We start from the raw sequence: 16630 nt of genomic DNA, 5'->3' as shown, positions 1-16630 counted from the left end.
ATCTTTTTAAAAAAAGATTCATATACATTTCTTTTAACTTTCTTTTAGTCTTCATTTCTTTTCTTTCTTTATTTTGTATTAATTAATCTATTTGTGCTTGTTTGCCTGTATGTACACATGTATGTACACATGTAGGTGTACATTCTCTTTGCACTTAAGCATGAACAGGCATTTGGTCAGAAGGAAATTTTGTATGTGGATTTTGGAAAAAAAGAACAATCAATAAACAGAAGTAAAAAAAGAAAAAAACACACATTACATCACTTCCTGGTGTTTTTTAATCTTAATATGCATGTTTGTTTTCATTGTTATTGGTCACCAAACAGATCATTGCTCTGTCTAGCAGCTGCGTCTCAAGCCCCTGTTGCAGTGCCATGATCTGTTTGGAGACCAATAATTAGGACAATGAATATGCATATTTATATAGAAATAGGAAGCAATGCAATGTAGTCAAAGTACAAACACTAAGGATGTTATATTTTCCCTTTTTTTTTCACATGCACTGCAAAATATTCCATCAGGAAATACAGTGAGACCCATTTTGAAATGTTGATGTTAGGTTTGTAATGGTTCATAAAGCCCGCTGTAGTTGTGACATCACAGATTCATGGAAATCCTGACGGCTTATTTAAAGGCAAAATATCTGAAATATGAACTGTCTGCATTCCTCTGTGTATGGAGCATTCTGATACTTTCACAGTATTCATATAGCACCTATACTGCATTGTGTTAAAATGAAATGGAACTCTGACTTGTTTAGTTTGTTTAGTTGTGAAGTGTTTTATATCCTTTGTTTGGTGATGCTTCCAGATAAATGCCCTCTTGAAACAGCCCAGCCTGTTTTGTGAAGTCCCCTGTAAAATGTTATTTGTGTCAGTACATGCATATTATGGGCATATTAAAAATAACATCTGCATGTCACTATTTGTGTAGGTGCAGGTTATTTTGTGCCATATGCAATAGATTTGTCACCGGTGACAGTGGTAGTTATGTTAGCAGTACCGTTTGACAATCTCATAAGCCAGATTTGCTCCATAGTCAGTGTCTGTTGCTCGACTTTCTTGGTACAGTCCTGTACTTGTACACCCTAGTATAAATACACACAGGTCCTATGGGCACTTACCCAGAGTCCTGCTCACTCACAGCTCCAGGTGTCGACGTGTGTAGAGCTGGTATTGCAGTCAGATAGCGACGCCTGACAGATATGTCAGGGAGTTAACAGGCTGATGTCGTTTCAGGCAAAAGGGAAGTTGAAGCTCCATTAGTGATGTGCAGATCTGAGGAGCTTTGGGTGGGGAAACAGTGTCAGTATAACACCGTACAGTGCAATTTCACAAACATGTTTACACAGTTATGCTGACAAAAAGAAAAACAGCTGAAGACTAATGTCTTTTTACAGCTCCAGGTTAATTTCCACATACAGATTTTAGAGACGGCTGGTATTGAATATGCTAATAAATAGAGCTGCATCAGTCACTCAATTAGTCAATTGACAGAAAATTAATTGGCATTGACTTTGATGATTTAATAACAATTTAGGGATTTTTTAAAATTATTATTTTTTGTGCTGGTTTAATGCTTATTAAATATGAGAATTAGATGATTTTCTTCATCTTACATGATATTAAATGGAACAATTTTGGATTTTTGGATCATTTGAAGTTGTCATGTTGGCTTCTGTGAAATTGCACAGGGCACGTTTCACTATTTTACTTATTTTTTACTGAAAAACAATTAATTGGGTTAAAAAAAGGGCACATTAATCAACAATGAATATCAGTATTAGTTGCAGCCATAATAATACACAGAGTTTGGGTATTGAGAGAGGAGGAATGTGTTGGATCCACTATAAGCATAAGTCACTACAAATATTGGCATACTGCGTCTGTCTTTCTGCTGCTCCGTTTGTGCCCTGAGTATGCTCTGCGCTCCAAGAGTGTGGTGCAGTCAGTACTTAACTCTATACATATTACAACAATGTCACTGGCTTTCACAAGAAATGAATGTGCGGGAAACCCTGTACAATATAACATATGGGCATTGCAGATTGCTATGTCTGTGGCTTAGGTTAGCTTTATTAGTATGTCATTTTCGGTTTCTATTTTTTAGCAGAGGCAAAGAAACCCTTAGTTGTTGTTGTAGAAACAGAAAGCACACTATAAGCTGTTCTTTGCTTCTTTAAAAGATTTCTGCTTGTGTTGCATCAGACACATTGAATCATTGAAGTTTTCTTTTGCTCCCTCCTGAGAGAGCCTTTTGAAAACAAAATAATCCAGAATGTGGCCTCACAAACAATTTACATCAACTCTGTCTCCCTCCAATGTCAGATGTTCTGTTTCTGAGTCTGCTGAGAATTAGTACGCTGTCTCATATTGTCACATTCTTCATTATGACATTTTTGGAGGTTTCTGCTCTGAGCTTACTTTGATTGACTACCCTGTCTGGCACTTTGGTTGTGTAGCTGCACTGTTGCTCTGTCTACATGCTGATAACTGTGGGTTCAACATTTCTGACAGAACTAGGTCACTGTATCACGACCAGTAACTAGGTGGCGATGACGTAAGCTTGGAATAACTAGACGGTAGATAAGCTTTGAAGTTGGGTGTGCTCTTATTTTTATTTTCTACATGTGAGAATTTCTTTATCAGTGGTTATTTTCACGTCATCCTTTTTTGCAGGTGACTGCTGCCATTTTGGATGAAGTTTGCTTGTTCTTCCTGTGTTTGCCAAAACACGTGCATGTTAGGACTGCTCTTGCATCGCCCTTGACTAAAGCAGTGGCAGGGTGCTCCGCTGTGACTGACCTCTGCTCAGAAATAGTTAAGAGTGGTCATCGCAGAGGACAGTTTTTCCCACGGGGATTATTAATGTGTAACTTAATTTGAAAAGCAACTGCCCATAAACACAAGATGACTTTGGTGCTTTCTTTGTATGTTAAAGCAACTTTTGCAAAAGTCAGTGTGTTCCAGTCAGGGTACAAAATTAGCCCCATACAAAAAACTAAATAGATAACGCTCACTCATCAGCCAGACCAAAACAATTGAGTGGCTTGTAAAATTCGGCCAGTGGGAGAAAAAAGGTAATTTTTGCACCCGAATTCCAGTTAACTTAGACCGTACTGCAAATGTAGCTTCAAACTGAAAACATCGATTGTGTTGCAACTTGCATAGAGGCTCAACGTTATGCACTGTTGCCTCACTGCAAGGAGGTCCAAGGTTGAAATCAGCCAGGGCTCATGATGCTGGACATACTTTGTGCGTGGAAGCCAATAGACCCAGTGGCACTATTGTTTAGCAGTTAAAGCCAAAACATTTCCTGTTGTGTGTGTGATGGGTGAGAATCTGTTAAAATCCTGTCGTATTTGTTCCAAGCAATTTAAAAACTTGTTTTATTCAGTTGTCTTTTTGAATCTTCTTGCAATTATCTGTTATCTGTAATTGATCCATAGTAAAGAAACTGATTTACTTTGAGAAGCATAGCTCACTTTTTTTGTGCAAAGCTATCATGCATCAGCATAGCCTGTGTGTGAGGATGGGCAATGTGGACATAACATGGATAGAATAGCCAAATAGGAGTGTCTGTTTAATGCTAATCCAATGAATTCAAAACCTGACAAATAAGGGTGCATCATCACAGGGATGCAGAAATTGTATGCAGAGAGCAGTTGTTGATTGCTGGTAGAACCTGCTGATTGGTTGGCAAAATTGTCCACAGTTTCACAAACCCACACTTTCACTTTTACTGCGCCTGGCGTTCTGCTGCATGGTTTGTGCCCAGAGTACACTAACCGAACGGTATGTAACGGTAAAATAGGAAATCAATATGTGATGGCAGATGTTTTTAATTGTGTCGGACTGCCACAAATAAATTAACGTGTGGGAAAACCTGTGGTAGTAACAAGATGGCAAAATAATTATGTTGTCTCAGTATTGTCATATCAGTCAATGTCACGTGAGCAGGATGAAATGATTCTCCTCAAGGATTCTTACATAATGTTGTTCAGTAGCCGTTGACTCGGTGTTTGTCATAGTTCTCCATTGATAATAGGAAGTGTAATAGCTGATGTGTTTACTTAAGTGGCACAGAGTCCATTTTCAATGTCTGTTTCTACTGATGGCCATATGCCGCTCACGCAAAAACACGGTGAGCTTCCGTTTCTTTAGATGTACCGCAGCTGAAAAGCAGCTGAGACGCACCTGACCAGCGCTGCTGAAGGAGGCAGTGTGGCTGCTCTAACATGGTAACATGCTAACATGGTCGCAGGAAAAAAGAAAAAAAAAACAGGTTCTGCGACGCTCACGCGCTGCTCATGCATACAGTACGTTCCAGCAGAACTGCACCATAAATTACATCTATTTATTAAAAAACACACACACAACAGGCAATATCGAGGTCAGCAAAATGATAGAGGTACTGTCCGTACCACGGTCGATAAGTCGATGGCATATTATTTGACCATTCCTGTGTCTGCCAGTAGTGTTGTAGAGTGAATGCTTGTGTGCTTGAGGCCGTTCTGGCTCCTCAACATTTTATGTTATTTTTTTAACAAATCTTCACATCTGAAGGGAGGGAGCCATAACGACGCTGCAGCACATCTGTCCTCAGCCGCTCCATCGCTTGTGCTCTCGACTGTTTGTTTCTGCATCTGCTGCATGCTTTCTTGGCAATAGATTTTTCACTTTTCAGCCTCCTGATAACAAAGTATAATCAATGCATTTGATTATGTAAGAGCTTCTTGGCAGTGACGACGCTGCCCACCGAGAGCAAACAGCAGCTCCTCTGTGTTTTGGAGGTTAAAGGTGATCGATTGGGCTTCTGTTGCAAATAAAGCAAAAATGATCTCCATTATAAACTGAGAGATGAAAGATTAAATATTATCCACTTCTGTATAAACTTGGAAGTCAGTTTCACCCGCTCGTGCAGCTGCGACTCTTTGGCTCTGAATAGCAGAGCAGCACTCTGCATCGGGGACCAGCTGAGCCCATCTTTGAAGTCAATGTGGCACCAGAGAAAGTTTGGTGCCAGAGAAGGTCATTCTCAAGTTTGTTTGCCTTCGTGTTGGAAAGAACATGAACAACCCATGCTTGATTTCCTTTGATAAGTTTGTCAATGGATCCTTTTTTTCATTGGTGCTGATGCAGATGTCTTTTAAGGGATCGGTATTTCATCTTATGATCCTTTCTTTGCTGCACTCTGTTTTGTTCACCTCCTCCGGCTGGTGTCGCTGCTCTCCTTGATGACAGATTGGCGCTACAGTTTGAGCATTCCTCTGCAAATGAGAGTGAGAATTACAGTGTGTGAAACAATAATTTGGTGGCACTGTGTTCTGACATGGTTTGCTGACTAAAATGATTTTTATTATCGCTCCCATTTTTGCCAATAATCAGTGTGCAAAACATTCAGTGGCAGCTACTCATTTTATCCAGCGCTGACTGTTGCTTCTCCTGGTTAGAACGACAAACGTCTCCGATGGTTGGCCTTTTCCGCTGTCGCTCATAAATGTAAAGTCTGAGTAACTTGTAGAAGGACAAAATAAAAGTTGGTTGTTTTTGGATTTGTGTTCTCCTTGTGAGTTGGTGTCTGTAGCCTGAACATTATTTATGAGGTAAAAGAAATAAAAATGACTGTACCACATCACTGTTTTCCATACACTGATGCATTTGTGGTAGCGGCCACATTATCAACATTGACTCCCACATCAGGATTGGAAATTGACTTTTTTGTGTCCACCTGCCACTTTGGCTGGTGAATTTTAAAATCTGTCATCCACTTAATAGACTAACATTTTTTTGAACTGGTTAGTAAAGCAAATCTAGCAGCCACTTGGATGTGTTACCATCATTTGGGTGGTAATTTCTAACCTTGCACCACATACTGATTTTCTATTTTTTCTCTCTTTTTTTTTTTTTTTTTTTAATATTTAAAGTGTATAAAATTTTATTTTATTGTGGAGCAGTGACAGGGCTAACTTTTGCCATCACACACTCAGTAACAGGGCTAAGTGTTAGCATCACACACACATCACACAGCTGATGTTACCTAATGGTTGGTATCATTGTGAGTTTGTGAGCGCAGTGTTGGCTGCCTCTGTTGTGTTAGCTTGTGCTACCCGTGTGTGCAGGTTTTTTTATCCTCGGATGGCGATGGCATGACCCAACCAACTCTGCCTGACTCTGGTCTGATGACCCGATCATATTCCTTTTGCATGATCCTAATCAACAAAAGAAACGAGTACTTGCCAATCAGAGGGACAGTCAGGTTCCCTCGCCATCATAGAGGAAGTAATTGACTGTTCGCCAGAAAAGAAGAGCTCCAGCGACCGTCCCTCACACATAACCTGTGTATTGCATACATGCTATTATGTGTCATGTTTAACACTAATGTGTTAGATCAGATGCAATATTGCAGGTATGTCATCAAAATTTGGGCAGTAAACATTTGAGGATGACTTTCATCTGCTTTTTATTTTTGGGCATAAGCCAAAAAAATCCCTTGGGGCTGCGCTGTAGCTGCAAATTGATTTTTAACACTTGGAATCGGTCAAATACGCAGGACAAATTTCCCCATGAAAATTAATGATGTAGCTATAACTTTCAGAGTGTGTAGCACATCTGTGCAGCGGCTCTGTTAAATGTGTGTTGAGAAAAAAAGTCAGTGTTAACGGTTCAGGTTGGCTATACTCCGCACTGCATCAAGCCAGTTTTTTGGTAAACTAGTAAAACATGTTTTTAAGAAAACTCGCCGTAGTCCTTTAACAGACGTAGCTCGCAGGCAGCAGCTACTTTTGTATTTCTTTTTATCAGTGCAGAAAGATCTTTAATGGAAGTAAAGAGAAAAAAAGCCTAAAGCATAAGTCCTTATCTGCAACAAACCCAATTCCTGTGAGTTGGTCTGGGGCTGATAGTTATCTGCTGAAAAGAATGCGAGTCGACTTGGCCAGAATTAGGGAGCTGACGTCAGCCATGCTGTGACTTTCAAAAGTTCTCAATGATTTTTTCTCTCCAGTCCCCGCTCTGGCTCTTTCCCCCCATGTTTTTTTTCTATGCACAATAACAGACACACACAGTTAAGACTATCTGTCGTTGTGTTCTCCCCAGGCTGTTCGCTGTTACGATTCGCTCATCCTTAAGGCCGAGGGCAAAGTGGAGCCGGAGCTTTTCTGCCAGCTCGGCCACTTCAACCTCCTTTTGGAGGATTACCCGAAAGGTGAGTAATCGCTCCTCTTCACCTCCACTCAGGTTTTCAGAGTCAACCTTTCCACACGTTTTTGTTCAGCATCTGCAGACATGCCGCTGGCTCCAGTCCAATTTGATATAAATGCTGAGTGCACACTTTCCCTCCGAGGTGCGTTCAGGGTTCCTGCTGAGCCTGATAAAAAGTCTCAAGAGGCATTGAAATCATTAATCTAAAAATAAGGCCTTAATTGGTATAAACCCTTTGGAACTCGAGCAAATTGGCGGGATTTCTTCCAGAAACATAGTAAAACGGATGGAGATACTGAAGAAGAAATTACCCAAATAACCTGAAAAGTGCTTAGTAAATGATAATAATTTTGGTTATCTTAAAATTGGTCTTAAATTTCATCTGAATGTTAATAAAAAAAAGCCTTAAAAAGTCTTAAATCTAACCTGCCGAAGCTGTAGGAGCCCTGTGTGTTGTGGATATATTCTAAGGTTCCTTCTCCTTTTAATTACAGCATTATCGGCATACCAGAGGTACTACAGTTTACAGTCAGACTACTGGAAGGTAAGACACACGTGACTGTACACTCACTTTCACATTCAGTCAATGATACTCTCACGCTCTGTCAATTACACACACACACACACACACTCTTGCTTTCTTTCATACACGTTCCCTGGCTCACGCACAGGAAGCGTGTATGGTCTCAGGTCGGTTTGGTGCCGGTGCAAAATGCAGTTGTAGGTTTCGTGTCACAGTCATTTTGTGCTTCTTTGTGGTCAGATTGATAACTAGTTATTGTTGAAATCTGAGCCGCAAGGTTCTGTAAATATGAATGGAATTGTTTACAAGGACACACAGTTTCAGAGATTGCAATGTGAACTGGGTATTCAGTTTCTTTGTTAGTCTTTTTAAATATATACGTAATCTTTTCATTTGAACTAACTGTCATATTGACCTTGCACATCTCCTCATCCCACCCAGAATGCTGCCTTTCTGTATGGCCTGGGAATGGTCTACTTCCACTATAATGCCTTTCAGTGGTGAGTACTTACTGCGCTTTTTTTTTATTAGCATAAAAAAACGTACACTATAATGATTTATTCATAATAAAGTGTGGAAAAAAATCTTCTCTTCTTAGAAGCATTATGACTTTATTTTTTAAAAAGTACAAAGTAAAAGTAAGTAGTTTAATGTGTTGACTTTTGTCTATTTTGCGTGTGTCGCTAAAAAACGGCACCTTGTTTTGGCACACAGTGTCTGCTGGAAATGCAGCAATATATTGCCAGAAAGTATCCCCGTTTTGGTGGCACAAATGCTGCTGGAAGCGCTGTCATCTGGCGCTAAAACACCCCATTTTGGTTGTACAGTGGGCGCTGTAAATGTAGCATTGTGTTTCCAAAAAATCGCCCAACTTTGCTGGCAAAAACGCAGCTCAAAATGCAGCGATGTGTTGCTAAAAAGCATAGCAAAAAGGCCAGGTATGCTGACCACCAGTGTTTAACTGTATATCTTAAAATGTGACGTCTTAAAATGACGTCACAATTATTCAAGCGCATCACGTTGGTGTGTAAAAATGACATGTTGTGGTTTTACAAGGCAGTTGCCAGGCAACCAGCATAGACTTCAGGAAGTCACGTAAGTCATGTTACACATTTCCACTCGGAGTTGGAGACTGAAGCTGTTGTTGATGCTGAGCAGAACTCTGCTGAATGCACTTTAACCATTACAGTAATGCACAGGATCCCACCGCTCAGTTATATTCTGTATATGTTTATGTGTTTGTTTTTACCAGCTGCATGTCAAGCTATCATATGTTGTTTCCATGGCAACACCACAGCCAGAGAGGAATCAGTTTAAATCTCTGGACAGATAAAAAGCATCAAGATGCAAGCGTCAGCAAACACACCTATTGTTCTCAGCAGCTGCAGGCAAACTACAGTCAGAAATAATCTTCTAGAGGTATCCCAAATCCAATATTGTGAAAAGGCCAAGGATATCCCGCCGTCTGCAACGCTTTGTTACAGCAAGAGCTACACCGCGACATTTCAGCCACCACAATAAAGCAAATAAAACTTGTATTGTAAGTGTGTGCTGCAGTGTTACTTTACTCGGTGGCTGTCTGATTGTAAAGCAGCAAATCAAGTAAAAATCAAATGGGATTCTTTTTCTCAGTTAGTGCTGAAGGAGCATCTTTAGTATTCAGTCTGAGATAGCACACACACACAGCGTGACTTGAATGAGCACCGACTGTCTGCCCAACAGAGTGTGCCGCCGCTTGGGTCGTGTTCACACATGGAATTACACAATCACATATTTCTGAAACTAATATTAACCATTTAAAGCTTTTGAAAAAAAATCATTGAAATTTGTTGTGATGTCATAAATTAAATTATATAAATGTATCATACCAGTCACATATCTTAAAATAAAAAAAAAAGTTATAATAGAAAATAAAAAAAAAATTAGCCTTATTTTAAGAAAACATTGTTTTATGTATTTTAAAAATAAATTTGGAAATAGAAAATGTAAAAAAAAAAAAGTTTTCTTCTATTTCTATTTCTTGGCAATTTTTATAGAAAACTTTTTTTTGTTTTTTGTTTTGTTTTTCTTACATTTTAGAGACATGTTTTCTTTAAAAATAACTGTAAACAAAAATGAAATTATGGTTGGATTTTTGACTGTCCTTTAACACATTATATGGGATGCTGAAGTTATGTTTGAATATTTTGAATCTGATATGTTTTTAAAAAGCTGAGCAAGAAAAAAAGAAAAAAATTGGGGTTCTTGAAAAGTCATGGAAAATTTTTTAAAATTTGTCCGTGAAAATGTTTGGGAACCCCGAGTTTCCTTGTAGTAGTAGTTCATTTATAAACTGGTCCTTGATAATCCTTTTTTATCTTATATTCCAATTTAATTTTTTTTTTTACTTTGTTGATCATATCACAGTTTTTATTCCCCCTGTCTGTTTTTAAATGCTGCTCTTCCTCCTTCTCATCACGTTCTCTGTTGGTCCTTCAGGGCGATTAAAGCATTCCAGGAGGTGCTGTACATTGACCCAGGCTTCTCACGGGCCAAGGAGATCCACCTACGCCTGGGACTCATGTTCAAGGTCAACACAGACTATGAGTCAAGCCTAAAGGTACGCCCCCCCAAAGCTTTAAAGACCCAGAAAAATGAAATAGACATTTTCACAGTTTTAGTCCTGGGTCCGTGTGTTACTTGTTCATTTCTCTTGTCATGTGCCAGTTATATGACAATAAAAAGGTGTGATAGTTTTCTCTTCCTGTAAGTATGTGTTAGCTCATTCCGCAAAAGTTCATCCAATCAAATGAGACTTTGAGCAATGAGCATGTTGTAAGCCACAGTGGACATATAAACAGCACAACACTGCTTGTGGAAGAGATAAAGCATAAGAATGATATTTGGAAGTATTTCGACAAAATAAACAAAATGAATGTGCAACATGTGTACCATAGCTAATCTATAAAGTCTTTACAGCTGTAAACCATGAATTAATGAATGCAATTGTCAGTCATGTGATTCAAAAAAGCGGCTTGAAAATTTAAAATTCAAAAGGTGAATGTCAGGGAGAAGAGTGAGCTCTGGAAAATCATCAAGTTTGTATTGTTTATGAGCAACTGATTGTACATGGATTAATTCCCTTTCCTGTCCTAGGAAGCTCAGTTGCATTTAATTTTCTCTAACTAACAAAACCAATAATACTAAACAGCACTGTCATTTAGGTGGCTTCACAGTAAAAGCATGCCACTGTATGTGCAGAACAAAAAAGGACGGGGCTCCCAATGTGTCATCGCTGCTGAATGACAGAGTGGCTCCTGTCAACTAGTAATAAAAAGAATAATAATTAAAAAAAAAAGAGATATTACGCTTCGGGGATTCAGTGTGCGCTTTAAATCAGTTTCTCTTTGTCTTCTCTCGCAGCATTTTCAGCTGGCTTTGATTGACTCCAACCCCTGCACTTTGTCCAAAGCTGAAAGTAAGCACCTTTTTTTTTGTTCATAATATATGATATTCAGCAGTTTGCTTATAATTAAAGACTTATATTTGTAAAAAAATGCAGTTTATTGATGCATTTTTATATGCATTACATTATGTGTTTATAAATATCCAGACAGACTGCACCACTCACATCAGTTGATGCTGTGAGGGTAAAGTCCTCTGCAGCGTCGCCGCACACAAAGGAATCAGCAGCAGGGATGCTTAAACTCCTCATTGTGTTCACTGAGTGTTAGATTATGCTCAGCTGCCGGGGTTCAGTCTGGGTAGAGCACCGGCATTATTTGATATGCCGCTGCCATCTCATCTCTCCCTTTCCTGCTACCTGTTACCTTGGCGACGGCAATATCCCTTTTTTTTTTCCGGCGTCTCGCTGTTTGCCTTTGCCTCATTGTGTCCCCCTCATTCCTGTTCTCACTCGCACACAGACGTAGCAAGGGCAGCCCCCGTCTCTCTCTCCCTCTCTCTCCCTCTCCCTCTCCCTCTCTCTCCCTCCCTTCCTCTCTCTCTCCCTCCATCTGCTGAGAGTCACTCAGGCAGCTTAGATCAGACACTGCAGCGCTCCAGACAAAGGAAGGTGCCGCCAGGAGCACGGCTACCTATCTGCTCTGTTACACTTCACGTAGACAGGCAGCCTTGGGTTTCTGAGACCTATTTATTGACACCGCCGCGCTACTTTTCAAAATCCCACGAGGAGGACTAACTCTCAGCAGGGGTGGGAAACCTTTCTTAAATGCTAAATAACCTCTAACATGTTTCCTCTTCTCTCCTTTTACAGTTCAGTTCCACATTGCTCATTTGTATGAGATTCAGGTAAGTGCTTGTTTTTTTTTTTCTCCCAAGGACTGTTTGTCATTTGTGATTGTGAAAATAAGCACCGATTGAAAGCTGTATAATCACAGCAAGCAGGGGATAGACCTTTTCTTTTTTTTTTAGTATTTCGAACCAGGTGCTAACAAATTGAGGAGGGAGCAGGGTGCGTGAGTGGGTGGCATGCGGGACGGGATAGGAGATTACTCTCAGTCGATCGGCGGGGTTGCCACGGAAACAAGAAAGTCTGTCTCCCCCCTCGTTTGTATGCCGGTGGTCTCTCTCTCTCTTTATGTTCAGTGGAGGAGTACAGTAGCTCTCACCAGCTCTGGGAGCGCTTCACGGCTAATGTGGGGCTTTTTTTTGTGCTGTGTCAGAACACAGCGCTGCAGTGGAAGGTCTTAGGTTGCCAGCGAGGAGCAAATGTTTGAGTGCAAAAAGTGGAAGAAAAATTTAGAGGAGTGGGGAAGGCCGTTGAAAATGTTGCGATGACATTTCCATTTAAAAGAGACAGATTAGATTCAAACTGAATTCTTAAAGCAAGTTCACCCTTTGTAATTAGTGTTTTATTCTGTTTTCTCTCCCCTCTTATTGTTCTCCTCTTTTATTCCTCACTTCCCCTCAACTTCCCAAATTTAGAAGAGATACCGGGCTGCCAAGGAGGCCTATGAGAGCCTCCTGCAGACGGAGGATCTTCCTGCACAGGTGAAGGCCACTACCCTGCAGCAGTTAGGTAAGAAAACATCTTCTTAGGGGAACTTCCAAAACTTGTTGCACAGGTATTGACTGCACTCATGCATTCAGTTCAAGTTTGTCTTTGTCTGAGAGACGGAAAACAAGCGTTTTATTTGATTTGATGTTTTCCAGGCTGGATGCATCACACAGTGGAACAACTCGGGGACAGAGCCAGCAGGGACAGCTATGCCATCCAGTGTCTGCAGAAATCTCTGGAGGCCGACCCCAACTCTGGACAGTCCTGGTACTTCCTTGGCAGGTACGTCACATGCACACTTGCCTGGTAGGAATAATCGAAGGGTCAATTCTCCCTCTGGAGAACAATGCTGAACAGCTGGTATCCTCAAACACCGGATCTTTTTATTGACTCAAAATATTTTGAGCAAATGTGGCACAGCTTGAATGAATAAAACACATCCACCTACCTCTATTTTCAGTTTTAGTCATATCTTTTGAAACGTCATTCATAAAACCGTATGTTGCATGCTATCTAGAGAAGTTCAAATTAAGATAATATGTAGAGAGAAGATCTTTGTATATTTGCGTCTCCTGCAGGTGCTACTCTAGTATTGGGAAAGTCCAGGACGCCTTCATCTCCTATCGGCAATCCATAGACAAATCCGAGGCCAGTGCAGATACCTGGTGCTCTATAGGGTAAGGCTCAGTGTGTTCTGTTACATTACGCCGGTAAAAACACGAATGTCAGCCACTTCTGTCATCTGAAGGTTTCTGAATGGACATCTTTGAAATATTTTTTCTTCTTTAAATTGTTTTCCAATCTGTTCTCCCTTCAATATTCTGAATTAAGCCTTGGTTCAATCATCTAATTATCCCTTATACTTCTGTTGCTCTGCTTTTTCATCTCCCCTGTCTCTCCTCATCATCAATTCCTCCCTCTCTTTGTGCTTCTGTTACCTTCCCCTTTCTTCCTCTCACCCCACCCCTCCTCTCCTCTCCTCTCCTCTCCTCCCTTCTCAGGGTGTTGTACCAGCAGCAGAACCAGCCCATGGACGCTCTGCAGGCCTACATCTGCGCTGTGCAGCTGGACCACAGCCACGCCGCCGCCTGGATGGATCTGGGCACGCTGTACGAGTCCTGCAACCAGCCGCACGACGCCATAAAGTGCTACATCAACGCCACACGCAGCAAGGGCTGCACCAACACCACCGCGCTAACCCACCGCATCAAATGCCTGCAGGTGGGTGGAGAGCGGACGTTAAAGCAGGAGGTGGTCACAGACACACGCTGCCAGCGTGGAGATCGTGATTTAAAAGTTGGGATGTCCCCGTGAAGTCGGTGACGCAGTTTAAATCTATGACAGATGTCCAGCTCTGCATTAAGGAAGTTTCGAGAACATCAGCGATTCTGATTGCTGCTCTGCTCCCGACACACGCTGTCACATCATTAATTGAAAGTGCTGGCTGCTGTTTATTTGATTTGAGCGCTCCACGGGTCACTCATTCACAATGCTGTTGACTGCCGGTGTTTTAACAGAGCTTAATTGGGCGTATGTGACAGCTGGCGTACCTGGACAAACAGATTTATGCAACAGACACAGATCCATCAATAATATGTCTGGATCCGTTTGGGACATCCCTCATTAAAACTGCTGGCTGCTGTTTATTTGCTCTTGCTGCTCTGGGGTTCACTCAGTTTCACCAAATCCTCTTTGGTGCATCTCATGTATATTGTGGGCATGCGATTAGTGCTTCAATGTAGAAGACAAAAACACAAACAGAACTTTGACACTGATCAGTAGCTGATTTTCTCTCTAGCAGATTTGACTCCCTCAGCAGCAGCGGCCTTTTCTTTTATTAAACCTTTAAATACACTTCCACTAGTGTAGGAAGCAAAGGATTCTCACTGTTTCCTCTCCTGCTTTTGATGCTATTTGCTAGCATCCATATGCAGCCACAGCTGTGCTGAATATGTTATTCCACAGGGATGTGATTTAGATAATGCTGTGTGGCAAAAACAAAAGTTTTGAACCCAGAGAACCTAAAACTCCAGACTAGAATAAAATTCTGGGAAATTGGGCATTTTATTTTTGCCCGGCTTTATACCTCCCAATTCTTTCAAGATCTTAACGGGATAGTTTAGATCTTTTGAAGTGGGGTTGCTTGAGATATTAAATGCAGCAGATGTCAGTTGGCACGCCCTCCAGTTCTTAGCAGACTGGAGTCCGACATGGAAGCTAAACAATGTGGATAAGGCCAGCAACAAATGAATTTTAGCTACCTAAAAAAAGATATTGGTTTAGGTGTATCCTGTGTTTAGAATACTGCTGCTTAGCCTCTGTGTCAGTACTCGAGACTGCCTCTCTAAACTGGGGGCATGACAATCGACGTCTACTGTATGTAACACATAAAACTTCTCCATGGAAAAATCTGGACTATTCCTTTAACTCACGCTTGGCTGGAAGTTGCTCCAAACTGGAACCTTTTTTGAGTCTTTTGTTGCGTACATATGGTAGCAGCCTTGAAGAGTAAAAAAATATCCTTATTTTAAGGATTATTTGGGTCAGATTTCTTTAGGTTTAAGCTCATGATAGCCAACTCAAAGATGTAACAAGCGGGGTTCTAACTATCCCCATATTTCATGTGTTAATTTATCCATCTATATTTTTGTCCAAGCAGTGTCATTTTCCTTTACATATGCATGAAGGAATGTTACATTTCCACCAGTTGTGTTAGCATAAACTCATGGCATTAAGACAAGCTCAGAGGCTTGTTTTAATGGAACTGTGACTGTGTCTGGGATTATTGTTACTGAATGTCATTCTCCTTGTTGTTGGTTGATGCTGAACATGATATATTAGCCAGCCAAGACACAAGTTTGCATATCAACTTCACTTGTGTTATAACCTTTACCTATTTACCATTGCTGATCATTTCCTTGTTTTGAGGTCATCGTTTTTTTTCCTTCCAAAAAAAAAAAGCCTTGTGTTTTATTTATTTTTTTGTTTTTTCACGTCGTTTTCCATTCCCCTAGGCTCAGTTGAGTAACCCCCAGCTCAGTAGCCTACAGGGTAAAAGTAAAATGCTCCCTCTTATTGAGGAGGCATGGAGTCTACCAATCCCAGCTGAGCTAACCTCCAGGCAGGGAGGCCTGAGCAGTGCACCACAGCAGGTGAGAGACCAGATAGAGCAACTTACACCTCCCCTCCCACCTCCCCCTCCCTCCCCTCCCCTCCCTTTGACAGACACATAGGCACTCAAACACGTAATGTACACACAGACATACCTGCAGGTCACATGCGCATGCACTGTTGTCCATACTGATGGGTAACACTTGAGCTTAACTCCACCTTCCACTCTGTCTAAAGACGCCCCACAACATGCACAAAACCGAATTGAATCGCTTCTTTGCTCCGCTAAAACATGAGCGCAGGCTCATATTGGATGCTTGCTGAAATTAAAGCCATTTTTTGCACTCAATTTTAAATGTAAACATGTCCAGGCTGCTTTATGGCATCTGTTTGAATGCGGAGGGGTCCAGCCAAGTGTTACCCAGCCCCTGCACCCCGTTTCTTCTTCAGTAGTCACTCGGCTTCACCCATCATGCTCAGCTCATTAAATCCAAAAACAAACAAAGCACTTGTGCAGGCTTTTTTTTGTTAATTCTTTCCCATTCAATTTCTCCCTCTATTAATCCTGTTTTTAATCTGATGTGGTATTCAGGATTAACCCCCCCACTGTGGTTCTTTTACAAATCCACGTTTAGGTGTTGAACTTGCACCGCACTGCTCTTAATCTGCTTTGGTTTGGAGAGATTTCTTAATAGATTAATTCCAAGTCAAGTGGCTGTGTTTTACAATAATTCTCACACTCAATTTTGGCTTTTGCCCCCCCGTCCTCCCCCCTCCCCTCCACCCAGTGTGATC

At 41.0% G+C, this 16630-nt stretch overlaps 1 protein-coding gene across 1 annotated transcript in view; it reads left to right on the top strand.

Annotated features, from left to right (window-relative positions):
• LOC121962859 (lysine-specific demethylase 6A-like) overlaps nt 1-16630 on the top strand; it is a 31815-nt gene that overhangs the window by 2468 nt on the left and 12717 nt on the right. The window contains exons 3-13 of the mRNA XM_042513176.1: nt 7098-7206; nt 7697-7746; nt 8167-8225; nt 10204-10324; nt 11128-11182; nt 11981-12015; nt 12652-12745; nt 12880-13006; nt 13303-13401; nt 13726-13945; nt 15739-15876. Coding sequence (XP_042369110.1) covers nt 7098-7206; nt 7697-7746; nt 8167-8225; nt 10204-10324; nt 11128-11182; nt 11981-12015; nt 12652-12745; nt 12880-13006; nt 13303-13401; nt 13726-13945; nt 15739-15876 — 1107 coding nt within the window. The remainder of the gene's footprint in view (nt 1-7097; nt 7207-7696; nt 7747-8166; nt 8226-10203; nt 10325-11127; nt 11183-11980; nt 12016-12651; nt 12746-12879; nt 13007-13302; nt 13402-13725; nt 13946-15738; nt 15877-16630) is intronic.

Source organism: Plectropomus leopardus, chromosome 24 (assembly GCF_008729295.1).
Source record: "Plectropomus leopardus isolate mb chromosome 24, YSFRI_Pleo_2.0, whole genome shotgun sequence".
NCBI lineage: Eukaryota > Metazoa > Chordata > Actinopteri > Perciformes > Serranidae > Plectropomus > Plectropomus leopardus.
The sequence above is the reverse complement of the archived record's forward strand: the minus strand, read 5'-3'. Positions and strand labels throughout refer to the sequence as shown.